Genomic DNA, 20,498 nt, shown 5'->3' on the forward strand with positions numbered 1-20,498 from the left:
TTCCTTCTTCCTGGACTTAACTTCACTCCTGATTTTCTCTACTTCCCCACCAGCAGTGCAGGGGTATGGGAAATGGGGGCTGGCGTCACTTCATCACCAGTTGTCTCTGCTGTTCCTTCTCAGGGGGAGGACTCCTCACATCCTTCTCCCTTGGGGTCACAAGTCCTGCCAGCAAACCTGCTCCAGCATGGTCTGCTCTGTCAGTGGGCCACAGGAGCCTGCTCCAGTGTGGGGTTTCCACAGGGTCACAGCCTCCTTCAGGCATCCCCTTGATCCGGGTTGGGATCCTCCACAGGCTGCAGGAGGATCTGTGCTCCCCCACAGACCTCCCTGGGCTGCAGGGGCGCAGCTGCCTCAGCAGGGGCTGCAGGGGAATTTCTGCTCTGGGGCCTGGAACATCTCTGCCTTCTTAACTGCCCTGGGTATCTATCTGCAGGACTGTTTCTCACACATTCTCTCCTGGCTGCAGTTGCAGAGTAGTTTTTCCCCCTTACCTATGCTCTCATAGAGGCACTACCACCATGGCTGGTGGCTTGGCCTTGGCCACTGAGGAGTCCCTGGCTGGCACTGGCTCTGTCGGACAAGGGGAAGCTTCCAGCAATTTCTCACAGAAGCAACCCCTGTAGCTCCAGCCCGCTACCAAAACCTTGCCATGCAAACCCTGTACAGCAGGTACCAGTGTCCCTTCAAAGAGCAAAGGAAAATGAAGAGACAGGAGTGAGACCTGGAGCTGGGTGGGCATCATGAAGGGACTTGGCTACAAGAAGATTCCAGCCCTGTGAATCAGCATTTTGACCATATCTGATGTACTGTACGTTTACAGCCACGCTGACCCCGTGCTGTTTGTTCTCTGTCCTGGCTGTGTGACATGTGAAAGGTCTGCTATAGCATTTCTGCTTATGGATCCAAATCCTGAAGTGCCCTGGGTCTGTGTTTTCTGCCTGTAATGATCATTTTTCTTCCAGCACTGCTATAGGCACTGTAACATGAGGGAGTGAAAGCTCAAAACATTGTGCAATTATTTGTAATCGTTACTCCTCTGCTTTCATCAGCATCATTTCAGCACTTTTCCAGTTGTCCCTCTTACTGACACAGATCAGTGATACAATTTGTGTTCCCTCTCCATATTCAACCAAAGATCTTCCTTTACCAAACCTCAGGTATTTTCTTCAACTTACTAGATGGTGCAAGATTCTTCACAGCATAGACCTTTAGTGTTCTTTGAATGCATTTAGGGTTTGTGAGTCATCAAACTCACCCAAAGGATCAAGTTAGCTCACAGGTGAGGGACCAGTAGCTAAACCTGGCTCACACTGTGAGTGACCAGTTGCTGGAAAGAGCTCTCCTTGACTGTTGGAGCTCTATGTTTTGTTGCTTTTTGTCCTCACACAAGCCTGAGATCTCATGTCATCCGGGGTATGAGAGTCTGAGATGTTTACCAGCATTTCTACCCACAGTCTGTGTTCCCTGATCCATTTTCCCTGCTGCACCCCTTGCAGCACAGGGATCTTCAGTGTTTAATGCAGCCATCTCAAGGGGCTGGTGGGCAGGAGCAGAGCATCAGGTGGTTGAGCAGGAGCAAGGAGTGGCATCTGCAGGGAGTCGGTTGTGTGGATCTACAGGCTTATGTTGTGTCAAGTCATAATCCTCTGGGGATGTGAAATGCTAGCTGGAAGCCTGAGATCATCTATCTGAAGAGTGCTGTGGGAATAGCAAGTGTCCTCTGTCTGGGCTGAGCTCAGAGATTTTTTGCTAGTAGGAGGGGAGTGAATTTTTTAAAGATTTTGGAATACTGTCATGGCTGCCAAATAACACCAGCAACTGAGTTGCATCATGTGCATAAGCCAGAACACTTGTGAAGACTACTCATTTCTCCTTCTACTCATTTCTCCTTCTTTCAGTCATGTGTTATGGCTTGCTGGCACTTGGCAGGTTCTAGTGATTCAGTGCCCAGCCCTGTTGTGCTCTCCAAGGGATTTGTGGTGCTGGACCCCCCTCCAGCCTGACAGCCAGCTGCTGGCACACTGATCTCAGTGCCCAGCCCCTGGAATTACTTATCTTGCAAAAGCTTCTCTTCTGAGAAACCAAGCTAGTTAGCAATAAGATCATAAATAGGAATCCAATATAAAAAATGCAGAATTTTGTCAGCCGTTTTTCTGTTTTCAGCAGAAAGCAGCCCCTAGGCAGCCGCCACTGCAGAGCCTCAGATTGTTGCTTAGGAAGGAGAGATTGTGTCTGGCGTGCTCCCTGGTGTGACTGTTCCTACAGTCTGACCTCCAGCAGTGTCTGCAACTTCGCAAGTGGAATTGCTTCATGCAATAGGTATATCCATGGCCTAGGGAATATTTCACCCAGAGCAATTTTATCTTACCTCCGTTAAAAAAAAAATCATCACAAGAAACCTGTAGGCAGGAAAGCAGTGTTCCCTTTTTATGGAAGATGCTTTGATGTCATGAGCAGCAGGAGAGGCAGCAGCCGGAGCACAGCACCGTGTCTGCAACAGCAGTGTCATTTAGCTCTGACAATGTCTCACTGTGTCCTTCTCTCTTGTAGCTGCTGTGGAGCCGTCTCTGAGTTGTGGTGAGATGTTTGTTTTACCCATGGCACAGCCAAGAGGAAAAAGTGACCTCTGTGAACAGCAAGATGTGGGGGAGGGAAGGCAGTGGGGAACCAGGCTCAGCCCCGTCATCCCTCCTCGAGTTGATGCAAATCCTGCTTGGCTGTTGCTGGAATCTGCTCACTGCTGTGGTAACTGGCCCCTCTCAAGCTTTTCATAAGCTCTTTACATGTGGTGTGACAGGTATGTCAGACAAAATTTTAGACTGGAACATCATGTGCAGGTTGCTAGAGGTTTTCTGTAGGCTGGGGGTTGGTCCGTGCAGGTACCAGGCAAAGAAAAGGAGAGGTACCCTTCAGACTGAGTTTTAAATGTAGCGTCAGGGATTAGAGAGGCCAGACGCTTTTTAAGCAAACATCCTCTATGTTGTAGTTAAGGTCTGGCGGTTCGGAAAATTTCGGGATGTAACGGAAAGCTAGTAACCCACCCCTCTCTGTTAGGATAGTAAGGCCTTTTGCAATTAGCCAATAGCACCTAACGATGACGAAAGCAGATGGGAGTAACACAATGACCCTAGGTTATAAAATGTTAAATTCCCCTGCAATAAACACCATTTTCGCCATCCATCACAATGATGCTGTGGGATATGGTCCATGTGGCTGAGGATAGCCACTGTGCTGGCTCTGACCAGGGTGTCTGCCTTGCTTGAAAACCGACACCTCTATCTTGTTTGAAGCTTTTCTGTTCACAGACAGAGGAAAATTAGAGTTGTGTCTGCAGTCTGGGCTCTTGTATCCCTTCTGCTTTAGGATGTGATGGGGAGGGAATTCAGGTGAGGCAGCAGCAAAGTGGACATTATGTCATCCTGAGGAGCACAGTGTGAGTCCAGGGAGCTGGATGGCATACTGTTGTGAGGAGGTAGAGATTTAATAACCCAAAATTAATACTTTAGTAAGTAGAGGTAGCAGTTGCAAACACACTGCCTGTCGTTGGAAAGAGGCACCAAAGAGTTGCCAAGGCCTGCAGTGAGACGACACTTTAAAACTTGCAATGTTGAGCTGAAAAGGGGTAGGTTTAGATGAGGTACAAGTATGGTAAAGGTGGTGAGACACTGGCCTGGAGAAGCTGTGGATACCCCACCCCTGGAAGTGAGCAAGGCCAGGTTGGCTGAGCAACCTAATGATAGGTGTCCCTGTACACAACAGGGGGTTTGGAATAGGTGATGTTAATGTCCACTCCAACCCAAACCATTTTGTGACTCTACTGTTCCATGAGGTGTGAGTGCTCAACACATCTGAGAATGAGGTATCAACTATTCACATGTTCAGTGCTTTTTCAGAAAATAGATCTAACAAGAAGCTACAGAAGTATGTTCATGTCAGGAGGGGAGCAGGCTTCACCATTTCAGGGTTGAAGAAACCAATCACTTCTCCAAAATGGTTGCTATTTGCATTTGTCACTTTTAGTTGCTACTTGTAAGAATTCTCAGCATAACCTTGCATACTTTTGGTACCTTTAATTCCCTCTTTGTGAGGCCTTCATTTTAAGTGTTTGCTCCCAAAGCTGTTGAGAGTGTGGCAGAAAACATGCTTAAAAGCAAGATTTTTTCACACGCTGTTTCAGCTTGGGTGACTCGGATTGTGAAGCTTCTCAGGATGTTTTGTGAAGAGCATCTCATAAAGGGACAATGTTGGTTGATTTCATTACAGTGGTCAAATTTAAATTCTTGTGGCACATTTTATTGCTGAGTAATACTGCATATATACATCACTTCACAGGCATGCAGCGCAATACTTAGTAAAGAATTTGTTCGTTTTGGAGCTACAGACTTGCAGCAATCATTAATTAATGTAAGAGAATGGATTTTTTTTTCTTAGAGTATTATTTTTATGGGTTTAAAAGAAAGTTTCCTGAGAAATAACTCCTAAAATGTAGCTATTCCTGAAAGTAACTCCTTTAGCTTGAATTTTACTTTAAAGGAAATTAACCAAGGGATAACGTCTTGCAGAATTTTTTTAAGTCCAAATTGTTCTCCCTCATTGTACTTCCTGATAAAGCTTTGTTTCTTCAGAAAGATTTTGCATTTATTTAAGATTTGACATGAATTTTGCCTTTGATTGAAAACGGAGTTGTAAATGTTGTTTCTTTTTAGGGGCTAGCAGTTACAGCTAGTTGTCATTTGTGATCAGCTTCAACTTCTCCCCTTTCTCTTGTTTTGCCTACTGTTGCCTCTGCTTAGTTCTATCCTTTTTTTTTTTTTTCCCTTACCTTTTCTCATCTGCATTTTCCCACTTTTGCAGTGAAGTTTCCTGTTTCTCCTTCAGTTACTGCCTGTGGTCTTTTTCAAAAGCATAATTTGACCAATGATAATAATCTTTAGGGTTAAAGCAGAAGAAGAAGAGTCCAGAACAGAGGTCTGGAGAGTAAGAGGTACATGATGTGAAGAAGAGTGTTCAAGATGACAAGGAGGCCTTATTGTCAGTCTGGAGGGTAAGGCAGCCCTGCAGATTCTGGAGGTGGAGCAAGAAAATGTCTGATACTGGCCAGAAAACTGGGGAAATGAAGAGAAGGGATGTAAAGGGGGAAGAGGATGGAATGGGGCAGAAATTGTAAAGGCTGGACATAAGGAAAATAAAAGGTTCACCAGAAGAGGGAAGCAGAGCAAAAATCCTGCCAGACATGCAAATAGAGAAAGAGAATTAATGGCATGATAAAAGCTGGTATGCATCAGGCCCTGATGCTGCCATCATAATGATTGCCTTGTAGCTCTTTTACTGGTTCATACACAAACATAGTATTCTTGTCTCCATGTCCTACCAAAAGAGTGTTGTGGTTTTATCCCCCATAGCTTGAGGCATTTGATTGTCTAAGTTAAGGCAGAGATGGCTCAGGATCTCTACAGAGATGCAGATTCCTGCAGTGGTGCAGTGAGATCTCTGTAGGACCTGGAGGAGAGAAACTTCCATTGTCCCGTTCCTGCTTTAGGAGAAAATGGTAGGAATTTTCAGGATGGCTGTGTCACACTTTGGGTAAGATACCATTATTTATCAAGGCTGTACATTCATGAAAAAAAAATAGCATGATTCTGGGCAGATTTTAGTAATAAATGCTCTTTTAATTACTAACTGATTATATCTGATAATTTGCCTTCTATAATTTTACTGAGCATCAAAGCAATGCTCAATGGCCCATGCTTGTGTTCTGCTTTTTTAACTTTTCTGATTTCTAAAATAGCTTTATTTTTAGCCCCTGTAACCTCCCTGGAGTTCTAAAATGTATTGAGTACTTACATCCAGGGTGCGGAAAATGCCTGGCTGTTTTTTTCCAAAACACCTTAGTATGTGTTATCTGGTATTGCATATCTGAAAATGTTCATCATTAACATGAGTATTAGGATAAGAAAAATTTCACTGTTGTCAGAAACCCTGAAAGTAACCATTTTGCTGCTTTGCAGATGAAACCCAAAATACTAGCGAGTATTTTTGGCTTTTTCACATCATTATTGACAGCTTTATTATGCTTCTTTCTTTCTGGACCACTGTGGTTTAATTTAGTTACGATTATGTCTTGAAACTTTTTTTTTGTTGTCTGTAACTTGTTTCAGCAAGTCTTACACTCTGGTTTAGTCTAAAAAATCAGAGGAAAATTATAAAGAAATTTCCTTTATGTTAATTTTCCTTCTTCAATCTCCTCTGTAACCCTACTTCTCTTGCCAGGCTTATGAGTGCTTCAGTGATTTATTAGTTATTTAGTTGAAAACATTTTAGGAAATGTTTCTGTATTATGATTATTGCTAATGAGCTGTGTACTAATCCATCTGTGGTCTTCTTATCTGCTTTCAAATTACATTGGAAAATTATATCATCAGAAAACTTGAGGACAGATTATAAACACAGCTTGCTTTTGTTTAGGAAGAACAGGTACTCTTGCATTCTGAGCCCTTCAGAAAAATCTCTTCACAAAAGCAGGTCCCTGGATGGCAGCTGAACTCTTGAAAATCTGTTCCTTCAGGCTTTCTTTCCATCTGTTGCTCTACTGAAACAATAATTCAAGGCTGACCTAATCTCAGAGGTGCAGTAGACAAACTTTGCAACTGAATACTCTTGTTCCAAATGATTTCTAATTGGAGATTTATGCCACCAATTACACATTATCTTACTTTGGGACATGCCAAAGCCATTTCAAATACTGTAAATTAGCGTGATGTCCACAAGAAAAAGATTGCTGTGTGAAGTAATGTATCCCTGCAGCCAACACTTGTCCTGGTGGCTTAATGCTTAGGAGTGAGGCTGTGTGAGCTGATAGGCATCAAATTTCTATTGGGCATCCCTTGGCCAGAGCGATTGAGAATGACCCCTTTTGTCCTGTCTGTTATTATCAGGCAGCTCTGGAAAATGAGCACTGTTGAGTGAAAAGAAAGCAGCAGATGACATTTTGTTTTCTGCATAAACTAGTGTATGGGATCTTTGTTTTTCAGATGTGGTTTTCAAGAAGATGTGCTAATATTGCTGCTATTGTAGCTGTAGCTCTTTTGTTCAAGCCTGAACATAGATTTGTGGGAATTGGGATGTCCATTTATATTAGTGAGCTCTTCCTTTGTAAAATTCCATGGATACCTAATATATGAGTATGTATATTCTGAATAAGGCTTTTTTTTTTTTTTTAATATTACTGTAACACTCCTTTTCTGAAGCATAATCTTATTTCTATAAAAAAGAGATGGCCATTTTTTCAGAATAATAACATCTGAAAACTTTTGCTTGTGTGCTGAGGTTACATGTGCTCTGGAAAAAAACACTCACTGTTTTAACCCAGCAGTGAGCATGGGGCAGGAACTCCTCTCTGTAGAGAGCACAGTTGATAAACTGTGGTTTAAACCAGCATCATGCAGCATTGGATCTGTTTCCAGTGCTATCACACACAGGTCTGGAAAATCTTCTGACTTTGGACTGTCTTAGTCATCCTCGTGGCTGTTTTCCACAGCTGACCTGAAAGTTCTTGTGCATTGCTGCTGTGCCAGTGAGAGCTGGAGGCTGCCAGATGAGTGACCCTACATTGTGTCAATAAACAGTAACAGGAGAACCGTGCCCGCAGAGTGAGGTTTGAAAGTGTCTGCATACAGGGTTTTGTTGACATTTTCATGGGTGATTTGAGGATCATGTGGGATCGAAGCGTCTCAGCTGGACTTTGGAGTGTTCCAGCAGCCTGACTAGGTGGAGTCGTGTACTCTAATTTTTGATCATCCAGTTTTGATCCATGTCAGTTAGGAGGCCAGTCTTTATGTACAGTCACTTAGGAGGCTTCTTTTTAGTCAGAGCAGGAGACAGCAGTGTTATTTGAGTTATTCTCACAGTGCATCCTGTGTAGGCATCAGTAGCCTCAACTGGGTAAATAGTTCTTGCTGAATAAAGGATACATCATCTTTAGGGCTGGTTTGGTTTTTGTTAAGCTTTTAAAAGCCACTAGAGTGATGTTCCAAAAGCTCACTCATTTCATAAATGAAGGAATAGCAATAATACAGGTAATCTTCTGCCAGCTGGATGCTGGTAGTTTCAAAATGTCAGATGCTAAGGTTGTGAACATGGTGCTAATGAAGTGCAGGGTTTGAGTACAGAACACTTTGGAACACTTAATGTTCCTTCATTTCTGTCTTCCCCAAAGAGTCTACATTCCTGCACAAGTTTACTGCACCCTGGTACATCATGACCATCGAACTAGCTGTCCTTGCAGCTTCTCTGCATGCCTACTAGCTTGGGGCTTCACAATCAGCTCAGCTCCAGCAGAGTCCCTGGGCCCTGCTTGTGGGGAGGCAGCACCAATATACAGAGAGGGGATGGGTGGGCAGGCAGATGCATGCTCAGGCCAGCTGCAGACCTGTCTCTGAAACGTCTCACACCCCCCTTCTCATCTATTAACCTCTTCTCAGCAGTGCAGTCTGGACTGGCACAGCTAAATACAGAACTGTGGGAATCCTGTTTCCCACATAGGGACTTGACCTCATCAGTGTCCCTATATGGATATACTGGAATTACTTGGCAGTCCAGCAGTGGCTTCCTTAGAAGGGTAGTGAGGGGAAACAACTTGAAGGCAGAAAAACAACTTCCCCCTGTTCCTACCGGTACCAGTCAAGCCCAGCAGGTCTGGCCCCATGCCCTGTAGCTACCAGCGGAGTCCCCAGGCCAACAGAGTGTGTCATTGGGCTGGTTTGGTGGCCAGACTACAAAGAAGGTTGTTACCAGGACTTTTCAGTTCCATTATTTCTGTTTTACATGCTGTTCTTTATGACACTGTTTGTGATTCTCTTCCCTTTCTTTGGTGTTTCCTACCATACTGGTACTGTTTACTGCAAATACTTGAGCTAACTAACAGTAAATTCCTTGCTAATTTCTCTGGGGTGGAGATCTGTTGCTTGACAATATTCTGGCTCATGTATATAATTACCTGTGCCATGATGGGCTCTTATGCATCAAGAGAACTCTTGTAACTCTCTAAATGGACAGGGGATCTTTGCAAAGACTTGGCAGTCTGTAGGTTGGCAAATCCTCATGTATATTGTCATTCACCTCTCAAAGAATACTTTGTGAGGTGTGAATTATGCAAATAAAGATTGCTTCTTCCCTAGTAGATCATATTTATTTGTGTTTACTAATTTTTTTAATCAGTTTAATCAGTTTAATCAGTACTGAAAGACTCAGTCCTACTGTTCCTCTGGTTTTATTGTTGTTTGTTTTACCTTTTCCTTTAATACTTAGGCTCATTTGAGTGATAGATCCCTTAATACAGTTAATAAAGCAATGCATTTGAGTTTATGTAGGTCTCCTGGGTGAAAGCTGCCTGTATGTATTATAACCTCAGATTTTGACAGGTTTTGGAAGAAGGGTCTTCTACAGATGTTTCAGTTTGAAGCAGTTCCTTGGAGCTGCACTTTCAAAAGTAGCTCAAATTCAGAAGTTACTCAAGGCATATCCCTAATGAATATGAATGCAAAAAAAAGATATTCATTAAAGTTTCTTCTGCTTTAAAATGAAGGATTTTGTCATAAATAATACTTGCTGACACCTGCAGATACCTTTAGAGTATCAAATAGGGTATATTTCCAAATAAAGCAGTATTTAAGCTCTGCATGGGGCTTGCTTTTAGGCTGCATTTGCCACAAGTGGTGTTAGCAAGGTAATACCATCAGTGAGTTGCAGTTTGTTGATAATAAACTTGTGAAAATAACTGGAAGTAACTGAACTCCTCTTTTGTGTGCAGCTGTAATTGGAAGAGGATTTTACAAGACTCTTTAATGTAGTTGGAATGTGTGTGTAATCTTTTGACCTTGTTCTTAGTTTTTGATGACTGTGGCATGTTAAGTGCTGATAATTGGGTTTGCTCTAGGCTGAAACCTGACCTGCTCTCTGCAGAGGAGAAGATCAGATCTTCTATTGGAAAAGGCACTCAGAGGGGCTACCTTGGAAGTTGCTGGGCCAGGGCTGCTGAGACTAAAGATCTTTAAAATACGGCAATTACTTTGGAAGGACTTGCTCTCCTAGGGACTGCTTTTCTTTCAGCCTAGTTGGAATTGGACTTTTCACCCAAAGGTTTTTGTCCTCCAGATTTCCTTTTCTGTGCCATCTGGTTTGCCTCATAACTCAAGGTTCTGTGACTAAGCCTCACTGTGAGAGCTGCCTTGTAGCTTCACCTGGTGGAATGTGAGTCCTGGGTATGACAGCAGGAGGCAGGTGGTTCTCACTCTGCCCTTGGAAGGGGAGTCAACTCTCTTTGTTTAAGCCATGTGCAAATGAAGGGAGTGTCTAATACCTCTATGGAAGGCGTATGAAGCAACCATAAACAGCAGCAGGAAATGGAGCCAAAACCAGTGCAATAGATCAACTTGCACTCTGTATTTCAAGCCATCCTTTTCTGTCTGTCTCAAACAGTGTTGCTGCAACTGATCTTATTTTAAGCTTTTTGTGTGGGAGGAGTAAAACTGCTTAAATGTTTCTGAGTAGTTGCACAGTACAGTATTGTTAGTGCTGCTTTTCTCATTCCCATTGTGGTCCTTGACAGATATTAAGAATACAAAACATGGGTCCAGCTAGGAGATGCCAGACCAACAGTCCTTTCAGCTCAGTATCTTATTCCTGCCAGCAATTAACAGATAGATGCCTGTGTATCTTTGTCTAAACCTTTCCTAGCCTCCCACCATCTATTTTCAGCTTATGAGACTTTCTAGCCATAAATCTTGCTTGTTAAATGAAGAGTTGCAGCTAACTTTATTTTCTCTTACCTTTTAGAACTAAAAAAGCAAAGAAGGCACCTGCTTCTCCAGCCAAGGAAGAGAAGCCCAAATTAACCATTTTTGAAGAGGAGGTGGATCCAAATGAAGGACTCTTTGGCCCAGAAAAAGATTTCTCAGCAGTTGGTCGCAGAAGAAAGATGAAAGAGAGTAAATCTGTTCTATATTTGTGTATACACAGATTGTTTTATCTAAAACATGCGTATAACTGGGCCTTTAAATTACAGTGATGCATAGTATACAGGCTGAATAATGACCTGGAAATGTTAAGGCAAATCTTCAGCTTAGCAGAAACATCTAGAATCCTTCAGAAAGAACAAATGATACCTTTAGCTCCCATAGCTGTTCTCTGTAAACATTTTGAACTGGGATGTTAAGTTCTGTGGGAGCTGGCTGCCCCACAGTCACTCAGGCCACACTAGCAAGAGTAATGTGACCTACTTTTGAGTGCTAGGAAAAAACAGGTTTACCAAGTCCTTAGAGTGCAGAGTATGTGCACTTTGTGGACTGGAGGTCTTTGGGAAAAAAATAATTGTCTACATGATCTGTTTTTTCAACCCAACTAGCCAGATTTACTAGTTAGTGTTGGTGCAGCTGTTGTGTTACATAGCATGATTTAAATACAGCAGCTTCTGATTCCCCTTTCTAGATCTGAAGTTATTTGAAGACCCAGACCTTGGTGGAGTGGTGAGACTGGGAGACTCACTGCTGCTGCCAGCCGCCTGTGAGCACAGCAAGGATGTGCTGAGCAGGGATCCTGAGGAGGACACTGAGGAACTGCTGAGGTACTCATCTCAAATCTGTCATATGGGATGAAGGTGGTCTGAGATGTTATTTAATCTTGAAAGAGATGAATTTAGGGACAAAGCTTAAATACTCAGAAAGCAAACTGTGAATCAATACTTGTATTGACAAGTAAAATGAAAGATGTGTGTCATGGAGCTTGGACATCAAACACATCAAAAAGGAAGTTAGGAAGGCCCTTTGAGAAAGGTGGGGTGCAAAGACTTGTTCTGTGACTCCAAAGGAAGAGCCTTGAAGGCCCAAGGTGTGTTATCTTGTTCTTGTTTTCTAACATGACACTTCTGCTTTCTGCAAACAATCCACAGGAAACCTGACTTGCATTGTGAAAAGTGGGGAGCAAAGCCCAGAGGTAAAAAGCAGTTCAGCTTCAGGGTCCTGAAATCAGGGGATCTTGCCACAGGAGGAATGATTTTCATGCTGATGGCTCACAGGCTTCTGTGCATGCTTCCAGGAGGGATCCTGTGCATATCTCCACAGCAGTAAAGGACTCTTTATCATCCTGTATTTAATTTTTAATCTAGTGGGAAGGAGGGCTGGAGCTCAGAGTTGCAGGAGGGTATAATACATTGCTTCTCCCTTGGTAGTGTAGCACTGGAACACATCAGCACATAATGTGTTTATCCCTGACATCTCTCTCACAGGGCTGGTTTGCCTGCACTGATAATCCTCAAGAGATCAAGCAGGGAACCAATACTTGGAGAGACACAGGGATTCTGTGCTGCATTAATGAGTCAAATTCATTCCTTCTGGGTCTCAAGCTGGCATCTGAATGATAAGACCAGCCTGCTTCCAGTGCTAATTTGTGTCAACCAGCTCCTGTTAGGATGTATGATTTCTACAGCAGGTACTAAACCCAGGAGAGGCACTCTGTGTGTGGTTTCAGACTTCTGAAGCAGGTATTTTGCAGCTGTTGCTTTCTATGCATGGAAGAGTGCTGGCTATCTCAGCAGGAATACCTGACTTACTTTAAATAAGAATTAAATTGGGCTGGGTGCCATCTTGCATTACACCCTGACATGACCCACCTGATGTTTATAGAAGCTGATGGGGCAGGACATGACCTGATTGCATGCTGTGGTACACTGGGAGCAAACACACATGTGCTTGCAATATTTTCTTGTCTGCTAGTGATCTCACCATACAGCACTTCACCCAGAGTGTTCATTTGACTAGAGGAGAAGGGCCTGTTCCAGTGCACTCCTTGCATTCTTATCCACTAGAGAGAACTTCTCCATCTGTCGTGTTCATGTCTTTTGGATTATTTATGTTCAGAGAAAGGTCTCTGAAGTCTGCTCTGAGACCAATAGACCATGCTTTCAGATCAGTTTGGGATTATCAACAACAGCAGCACACCCAGATGGTTATGGGAACCCATGGGAAAAGATTTATTTTAAGTTCCAGTAGTTTTTGTTTATTCCTGATTTGTCTCAGTGCTTCCAATAGTTGCTAAGTTGTCAAGATCCAGTTGGAAATGAATACATGTAATGAAGCAGAAAATCATGCCAATGGTCCAATGGGAAAGTTGCTATGGAAATCCAGAGGCAATTTCTGGCTGTGCAAGAGGTACAGGCAGTTAGGTCAGGGTATGTCAACCTGTTCCAGGTCACCTAACACCCTCTGAAATAGCCCTGGTAAACCCAGTTCATGGTGTTATCTGCACATCATAGAGGGCTGGTGAACTCAGTGCAAGGCAGTTGAGGGTGAAGAAGAAGCTGCTGTCCAAGAGGGGAGGAGTGGCAGTGCTGTTTTAACCTAATGTGACACTTCACCTCCTCTCTATGCAAATTCACTGCAGTTACCTGAAATCCCACAGCTGAACTTTCTCCAGTGGTAGGGCAAAATGCGCTTTGTTTTCTGTTCAGCTGGAAGCCTCAGGAGAACAGTCAGGTCTCATAAATGTAGAGGCAGCATTTGGATCCTCTCTCACCTTCCCTTCCCACCAAAGTGGTGTTGAATGTTCTTGTAGGGCAGTACCACAGCTTCTTTTCCAGGCAGTGACCCTTTGTGGTGAGAAAATGTTCAACATAAGCTGCACTCTGCAATCTCCCTGGCACAGGAGCTTGAGCTTATTTTGAAACATAAGAAATAAGTCTTGCCTTTGCCCTGTATGTTTTGACAATTTCTCTCCTTTCCCAAAAGGGACTGAAGAAATCTCTCCACAGCCCTCAGATCAGAGTAGCTGTGACAATCTATTCCTTTAGCAGGCTAGAGCTAGATATGCTACTAGAAATGGAAACATCTTAGTCTCTTGGATATAGTCAGTTATACTGAAAGTTTACCTGGACACATTTTGTTAAGATCTAGGACTGTCCTGAGCTATGATGCACCAGCAAGTCCCTGGTAGGTCCAGAAATTGGATATGTTCACTGCACTCCAGTGGAGTAGCTGAATAATGCAGATGTGGGAGCTCTTCACTGATGTAGTGAACATTCACATGTACCTCAGGGCCTGCTCACATGTGTGTGGTAGATCTGAGAAGTGTCTGACTCACTGTGACTCATGGTCAGAGTTAGAAGAGAGCTGCCTAAGGCAGAGGAGGGCAGAACCTTCCTCCAAAGGGGGATGGGAAGAAGATAATGTTTAGAGCAGAACACAGGAGCAGACAAATCCTTTGTGATCTTTATGGTCCCAGAATGGCTGTAGCACCCCAGGAGTGTCAGCACAGCAGTGACTCCTCAGCAGTGGCTGTAACTCATGAGGCAGAGGCTGTTAAGGAGACAAATGAGTCTGCAAAATGTGTGTGGGCTGTGCTTGTCACAACATGAGGGAGGAGAGGATCTGATAAACATTCTCATTGCAAACTGAGGACTGTGCTCTCAGTGGATACTTGCTCATATGAAATGAAAAGTACTGTTTTAAATAAAATCACCAACTTTGCATTAACAAGTGCTGAGTGTTGAGAAGAACCAATTGCTTTATAAGTGCAGTGGGAAACTTCATGGGCTTTATCTCATGAGACTCTACAAAGCAGATTCCTGAAGAGGCCGAAGTCTGCTTTCCTGCAATCCAGGGTACTGAGTTTGCTGAGCACCCTCTTCACTGTCCTGAGATACTCAAACTCCATTTCATGGTCATTGCAGCCCAGCTGCCCTTGAGCTTCACATTCCCCACCAGCCCTTCCTCATTGGTGAGAACAAGGTTAACTCCTTTGTTACTTGGAGAAGTAAATTTGCCTCAGTGCATTAGAGGGACCTCCTGGATTGCTTAAGCCCTGCTGGTTATCCTTCCAACAGATATTGGGGTGGTCAAAGTCCTCTGTGAGGACCAAGGTTTGTGAATGTGAAGCTGCTCCTGTCTGTAGAGTGGCCCATCCACTCACTGTTCCTGCTCAGGTGGCTGTAGCAAACCCCCACTATAATGTCACCTGTCCCTGCCTTCCCTTTAATCCTGACCCCTGAGTTATTGGATGGCTCCTCATCTGAGGCTCATGGCTGAGCTCTGTGCACTCCAGCTGGTCACTGGCAGAGAGGGTGACAGGCCCTCCTCACATCCCCTGCCTGTCTCCTTCCTGAAGAGCCTGTGTCCTTCCATTCCAACTCTCCAGTCCCAGGACCCATCCCACCATGTCTCCATGATGCCATTGAGACCATAGCCCTGCAGGCATGCACTCTTCTGCCTCATTAATCTCAATCATGCCTGCCTGGTGTGATGGATCAGGTTTTTGCGGAAAACCAATGCTGGAATTGATCCTGTGAATGTTGCAGCAGCTCTGTGTGCCCACAGAATTACATAAATTATCACACATCCTAGCCTGAAATAATTATCACAGCTGTCTGAGCAGCCTTTTAGGAGAGATTTAATTAGCTTCACCTTTGATAATGAATAGGGAGCTGAGATGGAAGGAAGCGGCTGTCAGCACAACATTTGTCTTTTTCCAGTACTGGAAAAAAGTGTCAGCAGCAGGATCCCAGTTCTACTGCCCTGTGATGGCAGATCTGGTCTGCTTCTTCTTAAGATTACACTGATAACCCTCTCCAGGAGCACTGTACTTTTTAAGGCTGAGGCTATTTGTGAAACTGCCCTCCAGATGCCACTCAGTCCATAGAGCTTCTTGAGCAGGTTTGTTGGCTTCAGGTTTGCCAAGGAAATGTTGCCACCCTTGAAGCAGAAAAAGTTTGTGTGTTCTTCTTTCAGTAGGCATTAACAGATGCTGAAATCAGAGAGTAATACATCTTCAAGCTTTCCAGGAGTCATGTGGAGCAGCATCTCCAGCACCAATGCTCACTGTCCTGAGAGTATGACAGCACTATAGTTGGAAAATAAAAAAAAAAAAAAAAGAAGCTTCAGAGGCTTTATATGTATGTCCTTTGGGGAGAGGGTTATTTGGACAATGTACAGCTGGAACAGAAGGTTGTAAAAACTGAGTCAGAAATTTCCTGACCACTCTAGGGCAGTTTCTCTTGTTTGCTATGATGGAACTGTGTGGAAAGGTCCTTGATTTGGCTGCAGTAGGTTACAGAAAAACAGATTCTTCTGTGATGGTTTTCAAGAGTTTATTTATTTCATTCATGTGATGTACTGGGATACTACTTACAAACATTAGAAAAGCTATAAAGTAAACTTGCCAACAAAACAATAAGTTTTTTGCTAGACCGAAAACATTAATCCTTGCCTCATCCCTAGGAACATGTACAGGTTGTGTAGAATAATGTACAGAGGTGGTGTGGTGTCCTAGTGTAGCAAGAGATGCTTTTGCTGGGCTTGAGACCCACCAGACTTCAATCATCTCACCCTAGGTTGTTTACATTTTTGAGAGACATCATCAGCTCAAGGGGAAAAAGCTGCCTGCTCTCCCTGCCACAGCTGTGCTTTTGGCTGGTGATTGAGGAACTTTCTAGAGAGGACAGAAAGAGAGGTTTGAATTTTTTTAGACTGGAAAAATTGACTTTTCTCATTTCCTAGGTGAGTGATGTAACCAGCAGGCTGATTTCTTCAGAGGGCTTCTTGTGGGACTTACCTGCACTAATGAGCCTGTTCTCTGGCACTTGGCCCAGCTGCACCACCGGGCTGTATCCATGCTGTTGGACTCTGCAGCTGCACAACAAGGGGACTGTGTGCAGCTGCCTCCAGGGAATGGTCCCTGTCCCACACCACCTTTGAGCTGTGCCAGAGAGTTTTTGGAGGGTTAATCCCTCCCAGACCACAGCCATGCCAGTGGTTCTTGTAGCATTTAAACAATACAGACTGTCACATTCCAGTGTCCAGACGTATTTCCTGGCCCTGGTTAAAACACCACTGGGAATTTACCTGTAATAGATTGCAGAGGAAAGCTGAAGCAGCAGGAGAGAGATCTCCTTCATGGCCCCCAGTGGCTGGCATTCCTAGGGTTAACTCCAGCCTGTATCCTTCCCTGCACCTTAGTGCAGGGAGTCTCTCCTGACCACAGCAAATGTGATGGGCAACAGAATACTTTGAAGTCTCCTGCCTATTTTTGGGCACAAGTCTTTTCCTAAGTTGTAGATGTGATGTTACAGCACTCCCCAAGGCTTCACTAAGGTATCTCTTGCACTTGGAATTAACACCAGACAAAATAAAGATAATAAGATAGCAAAAGATGGAAGTCTGTTCTGCAAGAACTGCAGTTAGTTGCACAACTGAGCTTCAAGCATGAGCCTTTCAGATACTTTAGCAAATTATGGGAGTCTTTGTCTCTTGCTTTCATTACAGATTCTCCTCCTTAAAGCGTTCCCAGCAAGCAGAGGTCACTGTCCCCATCATTCTGTACATGCAGACAGTCATTCCTCTCCCATAGATCTGGTCCAGAGAGAAGGGACAAAGTCCAGAGAAATGGCATTTAAAATGTTGATGTTCTTGTGGCAGCTGCATCTGTCTCCAAGTCAGAACTCATTTACTGTCTGGAAGTCCACATGCCAGCAGTCATGAAGGGCTTTGTGACAGCCTTTGTCCAGTAAGGGCTTTGATTGCTTTCTGTGTCAGAGAGAATTTCCACCAATAGAGTCTGTGAATCAGCACAACAATATGGCAGGAATTTTAAACAATGTGACACTGCTTTTCTTTTACAGAAAGAGACTAATTAAAGAATGATTAATTACATGGATTCTCTGCCTGATTGTCTAAAAAAGATGGGGAGGGAAGGTTCTTCCTTTAATCTTGTTTCAGAATAGTTCCTTGATTTTTTTCTTCCTCCTCCTGGCCCGGAGTTAAATATGGTGGTAGTTATGCACTGTAACAATTCATTTGCTTTCAAGAAATAGAAGTCCTTGTTTCTATCTCTGCCTGAGGCATTTTGCATTTTACCTCTTTAGTTTTGCAAAGACAGTTGTGTCTCATATGATCAAACAGCAGTGGATCAAACAGCTTGTCTAGCACTGCAGCACTGAAAAGCAGGTTTTGAGAGAAAGACCACGTATTATCTGCTGTGTTCTCTCTAAGAGGCTTCTGTCTAACCAAGGCCTTGAAAAAATCCAGGACAGAAAAAGGAAATTACACAATCTGCTTCCAGACTTTCTTCTGCAGAATCTTTGTCTTAAAAACAGAACACCAAACGCCCACCCCCTAAAGACCCCCACAGCCTACTGGACTGGATCTTTTGTGGGTATTTTTTGGTTGTGCTTGCATGGTTTTATTGCTGTGATTAGCACAGGAGTAGAGAATTCAGGAAGTTGCACCATCCTACCAGGTTAGTGAGCTGGATTTGCTGCTGCCTTTTCTGGGTAGTGCATCTAGTTCAAAATCCTTCTTCCTCCATATGGTCTTCATGTGTATTGTGCATTGTTCCTCTGCTTATTATGTTTTCTGTTATTTAAGACCAAAACTTTATGACATGGATGCTGATACATTCACTATTTGTTGATGCCAAGAAGGGAGGCTTCAGAAATACTAGCCCTAACAAGTTTTGTTTATTACACAGCAAAGAGAACAAGAACATGTCTTGGCAACGTGATCACAGGTGTGATACCTGTTGGATAGCAGAGTTGGCAACAAATGGAAAGGCCTGGGCTTAAATGTAATTGATTTCTTTGTAGATGAGGATTTTAGGAATACATTGAGTGTGTTTTAAGTAGGGTATGTCACTCAAATGGAATCATGGAAAATAAAAGAAATCAGAAATCTTATCTAAATAAAAAAGAATATAATCACAGTTATTGAGAGGATAAAAGTTGAGGCTCTGCCTGTTGGAACGCCACAGGTAGAGTTCAAGTTGTGGAACTCTGGGGTAGTGAATGATTCTGTCCATCAGCTGGTTCAGGTGTTCCCTAGTTTTAGATATCAGTGTTCATGCTATCGATTTTGCAAGAGTAGCCTTGGTTAAAAGTGATTCTTTTTAGTTTCCTTTTGGGATTCACAAGAAGATCTGTCTGACTTCAGAAATGGTTTTATCGTAACGAGTTCTGGCCATCTGTACACCAGAAAATTTAGGCTAATCCTTATTGACTTCAGGGCCATCTCTTGGTGGGTGTAGTTTGTCTCATTTGAGCTGTACAGTTGTAAGTTCTTCACAGGTTGTAATGAGGGTGAACACAAAAAGAAACCCTTGAAATCATGCAGTTTATCTTAGTAATAGTGGGCTCCTTAGCTTGAGGGGGCTGTAGCTCTTGAAATACCTACGGTTTTAATATTCAAACAATATTCACTGGGGATGGAGGAGTAAAGGTTCTCAGAGATGTTGTTTCTTTGATTGTGTTCCTGGTCATCCTGGACAGTTGCCTCCCAAATTTGTTGCTTCCCAAATTATGGAAAAACTCAGCTTTACTTCTAACTATCTGCAGAAAGCCCCACCAGTTGTACTGTTGTGTGGTAGAGGCATTTACAGTACCTCTCCTAAGGCAGCTGGTGAACAAAGAGAGAAAGGGAGGAATCATTGTCACATTTAGGAAACAGAAATTATCCCAGTGGTTTCACAGGGGTCTGGGTAACCTCCCAAGATGCCTCATTGCCTGGAAATGAGGAACTTATAAACTGGATATTAGGAAAAGGTCTTTCACCCAGAGGGTGGCTGGGCACTGGACCAGAGGCTCCTCAGGGCAGTGGTCACAGCACCAAACCTGACAGAGCTCAAAGAGCATTTGGACGATGCTCTCAGGCACAAGTTGTGATCCTTGGGATATCCTGTACAGGGCCAGGAGTTGGACTGATGGGTCCCTTCAGCTCAGGATATTCAATGGTCCCATGATTCTAACTACAAAAGGCAAATGAGAGAAAGAACCAAAAAATACATGACATGAAATTATTTACTTGTGCGCCAGGGACTGCCTACCTACGGCTAATGGAGAAGAAGAAACTAAAAAGGCATCTTCCTTAGACTCCATTACCATATCCTGTTCCAGTGAGTGGAGCTGTGGGAGAGCATCCTTCTTTTTCTTTACTCCATATTTTGATGTTCCAAAAGCATACAGTTCTTGGAGCCACAAGATAATCTGTGATAAGGGCTCTGTTAAAATCTTCTAACAGCTCACGTGGGAACAGAGTTGGGCAGGCACAGCCTGCTGCATATCTGATAAGGTCAAACAATGCAGGTAGAACTGTTTGAGGTGTTCTGGATTATTTCAGTAGGGCTCAGAAGCAAATTATCACCTAAAAGAGTTGTTGTATATGGTCACAGATTGCAAAACTTCTTCAGTGTCCTGGAACCAAATATGAACATGGAATTTTTTAATTCATTAGTGTTTACAGTTTCTCATGATTGAGTGGGGGGATGCTCAGTCTCAATTTTGGGTGATGGGAATGAAGAGGAAACAGTGTTGAATGTGGATAATTTTACTTTCCCATGAAAATTTATGGAGAAGCAAAGCATCCTGTCACAAATCACAAACATTTGTTTCCCAAACTAAAATAAAGTTTGGTGGTTTTAGTAATCACAAATTGCCTTCAATTTAGACATTTGAAAACATGCTG

The 20,498-nt window shown here is 43.3% G+C and overlaps 1 protein-coding gene across 1 annotated transcript in view; it reads left to right on the forward strand.

Moving 5' to 3' along the window:
* The window catches only part of HS1BP3 (HCLS1 binding protein 3), a 55,778-nt gene that overhangs the window by 33,327 nt on the left and 1,953 nt on the right, over positions 1-20,498 (forward strand). Inside the window, exons 5-6 of the mRNA XM_058836451.1 lie at positions 10,837-10,988; positions 11,488-11,623. Of these exons, the coding sequence (XP_058692434.1) occupies positions 10,837-10,988; positions 11,488-11,623 (288 nt within the window). The remainder of the gene's footprint in view (positions 1-10,836; positions 10,989-11,487; positions 11,624-20,498) is intronic.

The sequence above is a fragment of the Poecile atricapillus genome, chromosome 3 (assembly GCF_030490865.1).
Source record: "Poecile atricapillus isolate bPoeAtr1 chromosome 3, bPoeAtr1.hap1, whole genome shotgun sequence".
Taxonomy (NCBI): domain Eukaryota; kingdom Metazoa; phylum Chordata; class Aves; order Passeriformes; family Paridae; genus Poecile; species Poecile atricapillus.